Source organism: Macaca mulatta, chromosome 20 (assembly GCF_049350105.2).
Source record: "Macaca mulatta isolate MMU2019108-1 chromosome 20, T2T-MMU8v2.0, whole genome shotgun sequence".
Lineage (NCBI taxonomy): Eukaryota > Metazoa > Chordata > Mammalia > Primates > Cercopithecidae > Macaca > Macaca mulatta.
Genome location: NC_133425.1, coordinates 57196764 through 57212527, shown reverse-complemented (window position 1 = coordinate 57212527; position 15764 = coordinate 57196764). Strand labels below are relative to the sequence as shown.

The 15764-nt window shown below is 34.9% G+C and overlaps 1 protein-coding gene across 2 annotated transcripts in view; it reads left to right on the top strand.

Moving 5' to 3' along the window:
• CDH8 (cadherin 8) overlaps positions 1 to 11626 on the top strand; it is a 385185-nt gene extending 373559 nt beyond the window's left edge. Inside the window, exons 11-12 of one of the 2 annotated variants that reach the window (XM_015126310.3) lie at positions 9163 to 9414; positions 10774 to 11626. In XM_015126310.3, coding sequence (XP_014981796.1) covers positions 9163 to 9414; positions 10774 to 11267 — 746 coding nt within the window. In that variant the 3' untranslated portion in view covers positions 11268 to 11626. 2 annotated transcript variants of the gene reach the window in all.
• Positions 11627 to 15764: the final 4138 nt, after the last annotated feature.

The window sequence follows — 15764 nt, the reverse complement described above, 5'->3', positions numbered from 1 at the left end:
TTCTCTTAAATTTTCATACACAACCCCAGGATATATATGCTTTCCAATAGCCTGAAATTGAACTCTCCCTCTCTCTGATTTATTTTAAACCACATATAAGCCTTTACAACAAATAACATGAAGGGAAATAAATTTAAGCCCACAAAATATAGCTTATGATTACTTACTCATTTATTTAATCAGCAAATATTTGCTGAAAACCCATTATGCATCTGCAATAGGTTATTTGTTACTTGGAAGCTTCTGAGTTTATTTCTGTACCTCTAATATCTATCTTATCGCCATTACTCTATCATTTCTTTGTAATAGTGTTTTGATAAAAATATAAAGAGTTTTGTAAGATCATGTAACTCATTTATCTGGAGATATTGGGGACAATTTGTGAAGGAAATTATACAGAAAGAAGTGATATTTGAGCATCGATATAAAGAACACATACATCTTCACAATTCAAATTATGGCTAAGGAGAGGTAGAGAGATTATCAAGCAAAACGAAGAGCAAATATGAAAGCCCTGAAGAGGGAAGATGTTTGACTCAGAAAAGGCTAGGATGTCTGGAACATACAGAGAAAGGAGAGTGGCAGCACATGAAGCTGGAGAATTAGACAGGGGCTAAACCATGCAGACCTTGGGGAAAGAAACTAAAATCTCTAGTGTGTAATCAAGTGCAGAAATTCTAAATGTACTCTCTCTCTTTCTCGTTTCCCCCCTGCCAACACACACACACACACACACACACACACACACATATATATAGATAGATAGTTATACATGTTTATCTATTATTGAGAGTCTATATTGCATTCCATTTCTATTTGATATGTTTTTCCAGAATAATGTGCTTAGTCAATTTTGTTTTTGTTCGGTAACAGAAATTCTTACAAGATTAGAGAGATGGATAGATAGGTAGTTAGGTATATAGACAGACAGATAGACAGATATTCATTGCTGTCTCATTTTCTAACTTTTAAAAATATTTCTCAGTGCTTATGAATCCGTTAGCTGTTCAGTTCCTTGAAACTAAAAGCATTCCAAATAGAAGTGGGTAAAACAATGGTACCAATGTTATGAGAATTCCTGCTCTATGTCAAGTCCTGTGCTACAGACTGGGAGTAGAACTGTGACTAAGGCAAGTCTGCCTCAAGAGGCTTATATTTTAATGAAATAAAACATATACATTTTATTTAACAGTATCTATGTTTTTCTAAAATTTCACAAGAGTAATGCATCAACATTATAAGGGATTAATTGTAAGATGACTGCCTTTAGCATGGTCTCATAACATTCAGTAAAAACCTAACAAATTACTTGAAAAACAAAATTACATAAAACTAAGAATAAAACTAAATATTTTTGTTCATAATCAATCTGTTGTCAGAATCTGAATAAAAGTTCATATATATTTACATAACTGTATTCTGCCACCTGAAACTAAGCAAACCTGTGTCCTTGAAAAGAGTTCTTGTTCATTTGGTCTCTTCTTTACTATTTACTTGGCACATACCTTGTATTTCTCAGCCAAGGAGAAGGAAACTCAATTCTACTACCACTTTAGGAATATTGTCATTGGAGGCATGCCTGGTGCTCTTAGCTCACTTTAAGTCCCCGTGAAGATCTTTTGTACAACAGTCAGTCATAAACAACTGGGTATGGAGAATAGGGAAGCTCCTAGAAATGGAGTTTTTCTTTTTTCTTGGTATAATATTCATCTGTAAAGCATTCCAAAAGAATGAGGAAACAGGAAAATCTCTAACTGGGAGAAATAATGGGGACTATGAGTACATTTGCTTATTGGTATACAGTGGGGATTGGTTCCTGTGGATATCAAAATCCACGGGTGCACAAAGTCTCTGATATAAAATGGCATAGTATTTACACATACTCTGTGTACATCCTCTCATATACTTCTCATCATCTCTAGATTACTTATAATACCTAATGCAATGTAGATACTATATATAGATATATTTTATTGTGTTTTTAATTTGTATTATTTTAATTACTATATTGTTATTGTTTATATTTTTAAGTATTTTCTATCTGCTGTTGGTTGAATCCACAGATGTGGAAACCATGGATACAGAAAGCTGACTGTATTTGAATACACCTATTGAGAATGTCAGAGAGCCAGGTGATAATGTGATGGTATGTTTCTCTCAGTGTAACACAACTGTAGTAGACAGGACATCAACCTATCTGGTTGGATATTAGTTCATCCTAGAGAATTGCAATTGATACTAATCTGCCCATTTTTAAAATTGATCTTGTCAGCATATCCTTCTATCTTTTGGAAACTGTTGTTTTGCCCTCAACTTCAAGTGATTTTTTTTTTAAATAATGTAGTATGTAACTATGGATTCAGTGATCATTTCCTCTCTTTTTTCATATTTTTTTTACTTCTAGAAAAATTTCTCCCTTTTATCTAACATCTCATTATTAGGACATACTCTTCTGTTTACTGTGCTCAAAAAGATAAAATACATGCAATAGAAGCAATAAGCAGGAGCAGAAGCTATAAGGGGAGAGGGCAGGCTAAGATTCAGAGACAAGAAGATGATACACAATGGAAACATGAAAGACTGAGAAGAAGGTTGTTGAATAATGTAAGAGTAAAACTGAAGCCAAGTTTAGAGATTGTGAACAGCCAAGATACTATCACTTATATGACTGTTCTTTCCTTTTACCCTAATGGACAGCAAATAAAACAAACAAAAAACTAAAGTAAAACTAAAGTAAAAAACAAAAAAAAACAGTGCATGTAAACAGATAGACAATGAAAAAAATCTTCCAATAAACACCATTGATCATCTTACCAATTGTTGAAAGTCAAAAGCCTTTTTCTTTTTTAAAAAAATCACAAACAAGGTAAAGGTGCCCACTGTAACTTCTTGTACTCAAAATTGTATTAGACGTTCTCATTAGTGTACTAAGATTTAAAAAAAAATGAAAACAATAATTCTTGAAAAGGAATGAATAAAATCCTTTATTTGCAGAGAATGTGTGACTATATAGAAATACCCCCAATATGATCAGATATATTTTTCTATTCCCTATTTTACTAATTTGCTCTTTAAATCCTTACCATTTCCTTTCTTCTGATTGCTTTAGGCTTATTTTGCTCTTCCTTTTATATGGCCGATGGTAAAAAAAATAGGCTATTGATTTGAGAGCTTTCTGCTCTTTTAATACAGACATTTAACGCTATAAATTTCCCTCTAAGGACTCCCTTAGGTGCAACCCACACATTTTGATTTCATAGTATTTTTGTTTACATTTGTTTCATAATTTTTTTAAAATATCCCTTTTGCTTTCTTCTTTGATCTATTGGCTATTTAAGAGGGCATTATTTAATTTCTACGTATCTATGAGTTTCCCAAATTTCTTCCTGTTATTGGTTTGTAACTTCATTCCATTGTGGTCAGACAACCTACTTTGGATTAGTTCTATCATTCTATCATGTATTGAGGTTTGTTTTATGACCTGGCATATAGTTCACAGTGCAGAATGTTCCAAGTTCACTTGAGAAGAATATTTATTATACAGTTGTTGAGTGTTCCACAGTGTTAGGTATAGTTTATATTGTTTTTCAAGTCTTCTACCTTCTACCTTTATTTCTGCCTCAATGTTTTATTAATTATTGAAAGTGAGGTATTAAAGTATGCCACTACTACTTTTTAATTTCTAGGTATTTTATGCTCAAAAAATAGATATTTTATGCTGAAAAACGTAATTGTTTTATACAATTGCTTTGTAGAACAGTTAAGACAAAAAAGAAGAAAAACTATGCATTTTTACTGTCTTTTATAAGTAGATAATTATTGTCGCTGATACTCTGTTTATTTTTAATGTGGATTTGAGTCACCATCTGGGGTCATTTGCTTTCAGTTTGAAGAAAACTTCCTTTAGTATTTCTTAGTAAGCATGCCTGCTGGTGACAAATTCTCTCATTTTTTTTTTGTACATCTGAGAATATCTTTATTTCATATACATATTTATTTTGAAAGATAGCTCTGCTGAATATGATTGCTGGTTGACAATTTTTTTCCTTGAGCATTTTGAATATGTTATCCCACGTCCGTCTGGCCTTCATTGTTTCTATGAAATTTTAGCTGTTAAGTGATGAGTCAATTTTCTCTTGTTTTTAACATGTTCTACTTGGTTTTGGCTTTCCGTGTTTTCACTATGATATGTCTATTTATGAATATCTTTGTGTTTATGTTCTTGGAGTTCCTTGAGCTTTCTGGATGTATAGACTATTTTTTTTTTTAATTCAGGTTTTCAATGATATTTTTTTCTGTTTCTTCTTCTCCTCCCTTAGTACACTCATTACATATTTGTTGGTGCACTTAATGGTGTTATTCATTTTTTGAGACTCTGCTTATTTCTCTTTATTCTTTTTTTCTTTCTCTTCTTTAGTTTGTGTATTCTTTATTGTTCTATCTTTGAGTTCACTTATCATTTCTTCTGCCAATTCAAGTCTACTGTTTTTGTCACTCTAGTTAATGCTTTATTGTCCCTCTCATGGGCTTTTTCTTTTTGCCAGCTGTTTTCCCCCATGGGTTATATTTTCTTCATTCTTTGTATGTCTCATAATCTTCTGTTGGAAATTAGGCATTTTAGATAATATAGCAAAACTGGGTACTATCTGCTGAAGGCTTATTTTATTCTCTTGTTTGTTTAATGACTGGCTGGATTATTTTAGTGAAGTCTATTTCCCCCCTGTAGTATTAAATCTCTGATGTTTCACCTCAGGGAATCTCAACCATGGGTGTGTCCACAGTCACCTTAGAATTACAATTGTTTGGGCAGGGCTCTCCTTGATTGCCTTTTCCCCTGACCAGGTCTAGCTGTTGAACTACACTAATTACCAACAGGATTTCTGTATTGTTTGTAAGGCTGCCTTGGAACCTAAATTGCTCTAAGGACCAATCCATTCAAATTTGATCTGCTTTGAAAGAGTAGTTTCCTAGGTCAGACTTTCAGATTCGTTCTAATCTAGGTGGGCTCCCGAGGCTCCCTCTTTCCAAGATTCCCTGCTTTTCACTCCCCTGGGCAAAATCCTGAGCTATTGGCTCTGGAGCTGGTGTGAAGATTATGGCATGTTTCTCTGAGGAACAGCTATACCTTAGGACAGAGCATATGATGCCAAGGGAAAAATAGCCTCAAGATTTTTTGGCTTGCCTCGCCCAGTAAACAGTGGGCTAGGGAAAGGACTATTGAGGCTCCATATTCTCAGTGGCACAGTGCCCAGCCAGAGCCTCTCTCCCATGAGTGGGGACCAGGAGGAAGAAAAGAGTCCCTGCCTCTTAACCACACTGACTTAGAACTTAGCTTGAACAGTAAGTAACTAGGAACAGAATGAGAATGTCTGACATCACACCTTTCCCCCAGAAAATAGTCCTCCAACTGCTCGCTGCAGGGAGAAGGACCCCTGTATTCTTGACTAAACTAGTTTGGAGTAAAGTTTCTACCTCACTGAGCTGAGATAAGGAAGGATGGGAGTGGGTTCTTGTTCATGCACTCTCAGAGTCTTACCATTCTTACCAAGCTCTAGTCGATTTTCTTAAATAAGTGTTTCTTTATTTGCTGCTTGCCTCCAGATCCATTTGCAGAATCTTTAAACGTTTTTCCATTTATAATTTTCACCAGTTTCACTGGAAAGCACATCTGTGGAGCTCCTTTTGCTATCATGCTGAAATGGAATTCTCTGATAAGATACGCTTTCATAAATAAAAAGAAAGTCTTAGAAGATTGTTGAAGCTAAAATCAATGTATAAGGCAGTTAAATTATCAGCAGCAGTGAGTTGAAAATATATTTTTAAAAAGGTAACTAAATTGTAAACAGGTTTACTATCACAAGAAACTATATACAGCAGCAAAAATAAATCTAACAAAAAGATGTGGACATTTTTGTAAGCTAAAAACATTTTATTGACATGTATTAAAGAACATACATAAGTCACTCTTAATGTAAAAAACTGATGATAAAGATGTAATTATTTCAAAATTGGTTAATATTTAAATATAACTTCTACCAAATTTCTTATAGGAATTTTTATAAAACTTATAATCTGATTCTATATTTTTCAGAGAAGAGCAAATGAACAATAATAGCCAAAATATCCTTAAAGAACACGGTATGAGAAAATGCTGTAACCAATATCAAGATTTATGATAAAGTTTTCATTCATAAGAAACAGGGTATTCATTCAGGGTTAGAGAACCAGATTATTGAAACAGAAGACAGATCTCTTAAAAGAATGAGGACGCATAAAAATTTCATTTGTGAGACAATGAGCTTTGACGATCAGTAGGTAAGTGACAAGTTACTCCATAATTAACATTGAGAAACTCAATTTTAGTATAGAAAACAATCAAATTAATACAACAACCTAAAAATAATTGTATATAATTAAGAAATTTTAAATAAAAATTTTTCAAATAAGGCTTGAAAACACTAATTATAAAAGATTAATAAAATAAACTACATTAAAATCAAAAATTTTAATGAAATGAAAAGGCATGTGTTAAAGAAGTTAGAGAGTGTTAAAGAAGAAAACACAACTTTGTAGAAGATATTTACTACATTTAGGATTTTAAAAATTATTCCAAAATCATTAATTTAAGCTTTGTGAAACTGCTAATATTCTATGGTTTTTGATGTGTAAAATAATGGTGATTTCATTTAGCCTAATGGAAGAACTCAAGTAAATTGAAAACAAATACAAATACCAATGCAAAAATAGGAAAAAAAAAAAAAGATGAGTAGGTAAAAAAAGGAATTGATGTTGCCTGGAACTGGCAGGTAAAATTTAGCAAGAATAACTCATAGACTTTCTTTACTCAGTCAACAATTTCCTGTGTGTAGAAAAGAGAGCAAGGTAGGCAAATTCCAGGATTAGTAAAAAAAAATATATGTAAGTATGAATTTAGTGTTAGACCCACCAATGCTTTTCTCAGTAGTAAAGGACATAACTTTGTTCTGCAGTAAGCAAATTCCTGCTACAGTTTCTAAATTATTATAATAGTCTGTTATAAAAGGAGAATATGGAAAGATTGTTTCTCATAGAAATAATGTCAACCACAAAAAGACAATAGCCTCACTTCAGTTTTATTAACTGTCTCTTGAAGAACAAATTCTGTCTTTTGTTTTGAACTATCGTGTATAAAACCATCCAGAAATATTCTTTGTACTAATTAGTTGTACTCATACTTGTCATATACTTTCTGAAAATATAACACAACTATATATTCTATACCTGTTTTGAGATAATGTTCCTCGCTTTTAGCTTACTGGTATTTCTGTCTAGGTCATGACAATAAAGATTACTGTATCATTTGGTATATAACTGCTTAACTTCATTAGAAATCTCTTTTTCTAAGTATATTCAAATTACTATATGATGATGTACAACCAGAAGAAATTCAGAAAACAATTGTTAAATCAGAGTGCTTTTTCTATTTGATTGCTTATTAGAAAAGCATTATAGGCCTGTTTATATCTTAAACAAAGCAAAATTAAATATAACTATACATCTATTTTGGGAAATGGCTATCAGTTTTTGGAAATCCTAGTATAGTGCTGTATGGTACAGTAGTTTTATAAAACTTATTTGAAGTCATCTGAATGGAATATCTTACTTAGTTGAGTATTTTGGAAACCAATAGGATACAGATACTCAGAAATTGGATGGCAATGGTTTGGAATCATTACTATTATATGCAATGATTAGGTAGCCCAGTGTTCTGGGGTCTCTAATTTGCCAATATTTGAAAAAACAAACAAACAAAAAAATAACCAAATAATTTTTTTGCCCAAATAACACCATGCACAGTAACCAAACTTGTGTTTGTTTGCTTTTGGCTGTAGTATCACTGAGAGTTAATCAACATTTCCACTTTGAGTAAACGTATATCGTTCAGTAATCAACATGAGAAAGCAGATTAACAAATTATTATATATGATGTGACTGCAATTTATGAGATGAGGATGAATGACAACCAAATATTTCAACCTGGGGGTGAAATTTTGAGAACTGTGTGTCTAACATGGGAGCAGCCACTTCTCACTGACCAGTTTTACTTTGAACTGAAGTATATTCTTAAGTATTGCTTAACTGTTGCTCCAGATAACCAGTGTATATCTCCATATAATTAACTGACACCTGCAAAATGGAGCACAAGCTTTTATGACTTCTCATTTTGTTCTTATTACGTAACCACTATAGGTCTTCTCTACAGAATTTTAATGTATGTCACATAGCTCCTCCGGGTAGCAAATAGGGCTTTTGCTGTATCTTAATGTGAATGCTCTAGGCCATGAGTGACTCTCTTTTTAGGTACCTGTGGGGAATCAGCAAAGTGCATTGTTTTGCAACCGTATTGTTATACAGTCCAACTTTTAATACAGAGCTTCTCAAACTTGTGTTTCAAATATGATGACATTTTATCCAATCAAATTTGCTTAACCTATTATCATTCTAAATAAATGATTTATTTTATTATCAGGCTAAATAAAAAAATCAAACTTATGTATGGTATACGGAGACGAGATAATATATGTCTTCGGAAGGGACACTTACAGATTATTTTTGTAGAAGAAATGTTTTGCATTTTTAAGGTGATGATGGTAAAACTCCCTTGGTCCATCCGGGGTCCCATTCATTCAACCTGTTAATGGTTGTCCTGGTCCATGCTGATTGAAAAAGTGCGGGTTGGGCGCGGTGGCTCACGCCTGTAATACCAACACTTTGGGAGGCTGAGGCGGGCGGATCACGAGGTCAGGAGATCTAGAACATCCTGGCTAACACAGTGAAACCCCGTCACTCCTAAAAATACAAAAAATTAGCCGGGCGTGGTGGCGGGCGCCTGTAGTGCCAGCTGCTCGGGAGACTGAGGCAGGAGAATGTTGTGAACCCGGGTGGCAGAGCTTGCAGTGAGCTGAGATCGCGCCTCTGTCTCAAATAAAATAAAGTTAAATTAAATTAAATTAAATTAAATTTAAAAATGAGCGGAGACGAGTCGGGGAGAAAGCCTGAGCAGTCCACTGAAGTTGGGATTGTCTTGAGGTTTGCAAAGGGTTCATGAACTAGAAAAAAAAAGTGTCATTTGGGCAGTCATTTTGAAATGATGCAACTTATTGTAATTTTTACTTTTTCCAGATAATTCCCTCAGTATTTTGGCAAAGCATAATGGATTCAACCGCCAGAAGCAAGAAGTCTATCTTTTACCAATCATAATCAGTGACAGTGGAAACCCTCCACTGAGCAGCACCAGCACCCTGACCATCCGGGTCTGTGGCTGCAGCAATGACGGTGTCGTCCAGTCTTGTAATGTTGAAGCTTATGTCCTTCCAATTGGACTCAGTATGGGCGCCTTAATTGCCATATTAGCATGCATCATTTTGCTGTTAGGTACGTATTTCCTTCATAGCCTTCACCCTTTTTCTGGTTCATAAATGACTGTAAATAAGGACAGAAAACTCTCATCTATACAGGCAACAGCATTCCCTTGGGGAAGAGGAACTTCCTTTCCTTCTCCACGTTTTGAGATCTCTAAGAAGAAGTGAAGAGACAAAGGGTTGAGATAGTAAATGTCCAATTGAAGAGGACTTTCAGTGCCTTTTTCAATTCCATCACCAGTAAATCGATGAATAAGGCATAATGGTGGTGGCAGTGGGGAAGTGCTTTTGTGTCATTACAACACCATCTATTACATAAGAAGAACTCTGGGTGTGAGGCACACCAGTTCACTGCAACAGCAGGCTCTACTATGCCCACAATAGTGTCTCATTATAGATTGGGTTGCCAAGTCCATTGGATCCCAAATTTGGTGACATGAAAAGAAAGCAAATAAGCAAACTAAAAATAAGTTTTCTTCAAATTACCATTGCTTTTCTCTGACATTTTCCTTGATATAAACATCAATTTAAAATGATTGCAAGTTAAGATTCTATAACCTTTTAATAAAAATATCCAATTATAAAATGAGATTACACAATAGGAAAATAGAAAAACAAGAGAGTCGTATCTTATCCTACCCTCAAGGAACAAAACACTTTAAAGACAGTGTCAGTTACTGTCTTTCTTGTTCCATCTGTCTTGCTCACCCAGTGCCTTGGATTCAAGCATCACTTTGCTGACATATTTTGCTCCATTAACCCACGTTTGATTTGGCTGATCTGGCTAGTTGGGTATGTTTTCCTTGCCCTTTCTTCACATTCAGGTTTCTCTTCCCAGCTAGAGGCATTCCAGCCCTCCCACAAGACAAGTTGCCCGTGCAAATTTGACATTCACTTTTTTAATAAAAGAACGTAATTTAACTGGAGAGTGCCTTGAAAAACGTGAAAGCCCAAGGACCTACTTTGCTCCTTTTTTTAATAGAAGGGAGCTTTGGAACCAAAGGATGTTAAAGGACTTGCTTGAGACATACATCAAGCTAGTCATACTTTCAGTGCTATTTTTTATTTTGTGCCACTCACTCTAATGATCAAAACAGTATAAAATGTAACTTTCACCATGAATGCATGCATGCCAATTCTTTTAACCCAGCTCTATCAGCGTATAATAAACCAATAATCTGGAACAGTATTTACTCAAAATTTAATGTTCATCATTCAGAAAGATGTTTAGCTTAATTCTCCAGTAAATATTATTAAAGGTGTATGCTCACATGATTTTGTAAAAATACCCCTCTCTCCTAACATATATAGTGTGTTGCTTGTGAAATTATATGCTTGTTTGGCTGACTGTTATTTAATATTTTTCCTCTAGTCATCGTGGTGCTGTTTGTAACTCTACGGCGGCATAAAAATGAGCCATTAATTATCAAAGATGACGAAGACGTTCGAGAAAACATCATTCGCTACGATGATGAAGGAGGAGGGGAGGAGGACACAGAGGCTTTTGACATTGCAACTTTGCAAAATCCAGATGGAATTAATGGATTTTTACCCCGTAAGGATATTAAACCAGATTTGCAGTTTATGCCAAGGCAAGGGCTTGCTCCAGTTCCAAATGGTGTTGATGTCGATGAATTTATAAATGTAAGGCTGCATGAGGCAGATAATGATCCCACGGCCCCGCCATATGACTCCATTCAGATATATGGCTATGAAGGCCGAGGGTCAGTGGCTGGCTCCCTCAGCTCCTTGGAGTCCACCACATCAGACTCAGACCAGAATTTTGACTACCTCAGTGACTGGGGTCCCCGCTTTAAGAGACTGGGCGAACTCTACTCTGTTGGTGAAAGTGACAAAGAAACTTGACAGTGGATTATAATAAATCACTGGAACTGAGCATTCTGTAATATTCTAGGGTCACTCCCCTTAGATACAACCAATGTGGCTATTTGTTTTAGAGGCAAGTTTAGCACCAGTCATCTATAAACTCAACCACATTTTAATGTTGAACCAAAAAAGATAATAAAATAAAAAAGTATATGTTAGGAGGTTATAAATCTTGTGGAGTGTGAATTAAGTATGTGGAGTGTCTAGAAGTCCTTGGATATGTGATATTTACCTGACCACCACAGACAAAGATTGGGATCCTGGCTAATCCTTAGAGAAATGGTTTAAATAGAGGAAAAAAATCAAAATTAAAAGGTGCTTTCTTAGAAAAAAAAAAATACGGACCTGCAAGGAATCTGCTGCTGATATGTGTCTTCTGCAAGGATTTTTATGAATGCAAATGGTTTTTTTCCCCTTCACCAATAAGGATCCCGCCACAAATGATAAAGCAATACTTGGTCTGCTGTACATTATAACTTTTTGGAGTTTTGAGAGGCCTCCTAGATTATACAGTACGGTGACCACACATTGTACATAATTGTTGGCCCCACTCACCAGAGACTGAATAGCATCTTTAAATATTGTGTCGAGCCTTAAAATATTCACATGTTCGTAATCCATTCCAGGGTGGGGCTTGCCAATTCAGTGGTGGGAGGAGAGTAATCCCATTGAAACATGCTTGTTTTCTAGAAGCAGGATTCCTCATTCCCTCCGCTTCATCTTCTTCCACAAGGACACAAAGATAAACTGTATTACACAGTGGACTACATAAGAGACAGATGGTTTTATTGCTAGCGCGTGAATTTATTTGTTTAATCCTCGAAATAAATATTTTATTGATGTCCATTAATGCTTTTATTTAATAAGGTTGGTAATCTATAGATTAAGGGGATATATGGGGAAAAAAACTAAATTATATCCATTAATAATCCTTTAGATTGTTTTATATAAATATATATACAATGAATGTTTAATATATGTACATTTTGATGAGATGAGTATGGCAGGCAATATTATCGAAAGGAGAGCTAATAGTCTCTTTAGAGTAGAAAGTGTTATTGTAACTGGTGATGGCAGGAACAGCATTTTCCCAGAGAAACTTTTGGACTGTTTTCTATTTTGTTCATAATCCTAGTATTTGGTGTTTTTACTACAAGCACAAACATCCTAAAGTATATTGATTCCTGTGAATATTTAAACTCTAGACTTTTAGATACCTACATAATGCCCTGCCCAAGAAACATGCTTCAAGTTACCCCCACAGTTTTAGAGCAGGAACTGATTTGTACATAATTTCACTGCTTACGTTTTTAGCACTCCTATCCCCGATCTTCATGGTGATGCACAGAATGTCTTAGACTCCAAAAAGGAACAGCACTAGAAGATGTGAGCATATTTAATTTGTAATGCAAACCTGCCATTTAGGAGTAGAAAATGTATGATAAAACTCAAGTATTACATGCAGATCATTTTAATTTTCTACTTTGCTTTAATGCAATATTGTTTATTTACTCCATGTATTGTATTCAGAGAAACTCCTGTATTGTTTCCTACTTTGTGAAATATATTTTTATAAATACCTTTGTTGTCATTAATTTTTTTTCAATCAGTGGAAGATCTATTAACAGAATCATCAACTCTAACTAAAACTCTAGAATACTCAACCAAACCATCCCAAGGGTCACTTTTGTTTGTAAGAGTCTTTATCATAAAGAAACAGAGAAGAGAAATGGCTTGCCAGTGATCATACACCAAGATGCCAGCAGGGACATAAAAGGAACATGGAACGCCTAAAGGCTAGTCCACCTGTGTCACTTGGGTCCTTCTGGAAGCAGACACATTGAGCAGGGAAAACCTGCAGACAAGTTTGCAGACCTAAAACTTGTAACAAAGATTTGGCAAGAGAGTCTTAGACTGCAGTGCAGACCTGGCAAAATCACTGCCAGCCTGACAGGGGGTTCTAGAGTGAAAACATATCCATTAAAGCAGTCAGGCTGTGGTCCTCCGTCATCTCAGTCACTGGTGTGGGTCTGCTAAGAAGAGAACGGTTTTTGACTCAAAAACTGAAGGCACCAACTTCTAGAGGCTACCTCCACTGTGACAGAAACAACATGTTTAAATACTATACTAACAATTTGTAACTATCCAGTGGTTTAATCAAGCTTTTATTGAGTTTCTGCTGAGAATAAGTCATCTTTTCTATGTAGTATTATGACTAGTGAACACTTTTTCTTGAGGTCAAAAGGTTGGTCCAGCATGACTTTAAAATATACTAGGATTTGGCACAGTGTTAAAAGAAGTGCTTGGTGAATGTAAATTATTATTAGTAGTTTCAGTAATAATCAATAGTAATATTGTAACTATCTTACACCTTCCAAACCGAGGAGAGATGATTATTATGTTTTATGTATCTCTTGAACGTCAGACTCATTTCTAGCATACGTTGGAAGTGCCCAAAGATTATAGACACATAAATATGTCTAACAGAAAAATTACAGTATTTTTTAAGGAGTATAAAATCTATATCCTCAGATATTGATAATCAACAGGATAATCTTCATACAGTGGTTTCTGTGAGCGGGAGATAAAGTCTGGTGTACCAGTTGACCAGACTTCGCCTCAATATTCTCTTTGCCTAGGAAGACAGAATGAAAGCATGAATCTCTTGCTGACTTTCTTTGCCACCACAGTGTCAGCATTTTGCATTTAAAAGCCTATTTCAGGTCTTGTAACATAGAATAAAGTGACCAATACCTTGATCCTAATAAGATTGACCTATACTTTTAGAGTGTCGTGAATTAAATTAAAAATCTCAGGAACTCTCTCTCTCTCTCTCTCTCTCTCTCACACACACACACACACACACACACACACACACACACACACACCAAACAAATAAAAAACACATTTTACTTGAGGTTTTACTTTAGCAATAGACTTGCCAGGACTTTCTCAACCAAAAGAGATCAATATGGTTCCTAACATTTTCTAAGATTTAAGTTTCCCATGCTCAACTTGTTAAATAACACATTTTAAAAACTTTACTGAAATGACTATTTTTTTAAAGCTCCGTGCATTGTTGTCTGTTTGATCAACATTGGCATAGCAGAGACAAGAGTACTCTCTGCTAAATGGAGAAGAATGGTTAAGTTGGAGCCAAGTGAGACAAAGTTACCTCCCTCCGCCTGCCTCACAATTCAAGGTTCCCACCTGGGGAACTGATGCATCCCTGGGTGACTGGACACAACACAGGATCAATTCAGCCTCCACTCTGTCTATGATTTGATCAAATCATATTAGCAAAATGTCTCTTAAACATCCATATATGAATATTAAAGAATATTAAGGGGGGCATTTCTTACAATATTTTTATGAGTATAGTTATAAGTTTCTAAATACAATAAGTTTATAATACGATGATTAAAATATGCTATTTTTAAATTCATGTGTTAACCTTGCCACACAGAATTATGACTTCTAGGGTGTAAACTTTAAAGTGAAACTGTTTTGAAAAAAATCTGCAGTTAAGTGTATGTGTATATATAGAAGAAAAGGAAACTTAGATTTACTGGTATCACCAGTGAGGCAAGAACGCTTAGAAAGATACAAATGTGTCTTTGGGAGAGTTTGCTTAATCAGATGCTTAAAGGAAGACAAGTCTCTGCATGAGACTTAGAAATCTCCTAGGAGCAGCCGGATTCCACACTGAGACTCAACAGAGTTCTGGGCTATGCTGTATTTTGGAAAAGGAAAAGCGGGTGCTGAGAGCTAAGTAGCCAATTACTCTTTATAGCCACATAAGGACTGAAGGCAAGTAGGCCCTTCCAACAAGTTGTATTATGCGATCACTGGCTTTGCAGGGAATCTCACGAATGTATAACCTTCTGATTGCCTTTTTGATTGAAAGTTCCATCTGAGATCAGGGCAGTGTAACCAGTAATAAGATTTCAAAAAATCCCATCACTGGCACTGTCGGAAAGGCTGAGCATGACTGAAATCCTATCATTGTCAGTCAAAAAGATAAGGTAACAGCAGGCATCACTATAAAAGCTCTATAAATGCACAACTTAAACATGAATATCAACATTAAAAAGAATATATATATATCCTTATACATATATTTATAAATATATTCATGTATATAAATATGCACACATATACACAATTAAGTTACTGGGTATAATTTATAGTTTTAATTTTTCATCTCATAATCTCATGCATTGCTAAAAAATTGAAATTGTGGCTCTCTTTTTTCATGAATCTAACCTTGAATTTGAAAGAAATTGAATTGAGGGTAAAGGGTTTTAAAAGCAGGTTTTTATTTGCGAACAGAATAACGGCTCATAATACCTGGGCTTAGAATTAAATATGTCACATTGTGAGGCTGTACTTAGACTTTTAAATGTCATTGTATTTTTTTGTGGGGAAAATAAGTGTAGAATATATTTTGCAGGAAATACTTTTCTATACTATTTT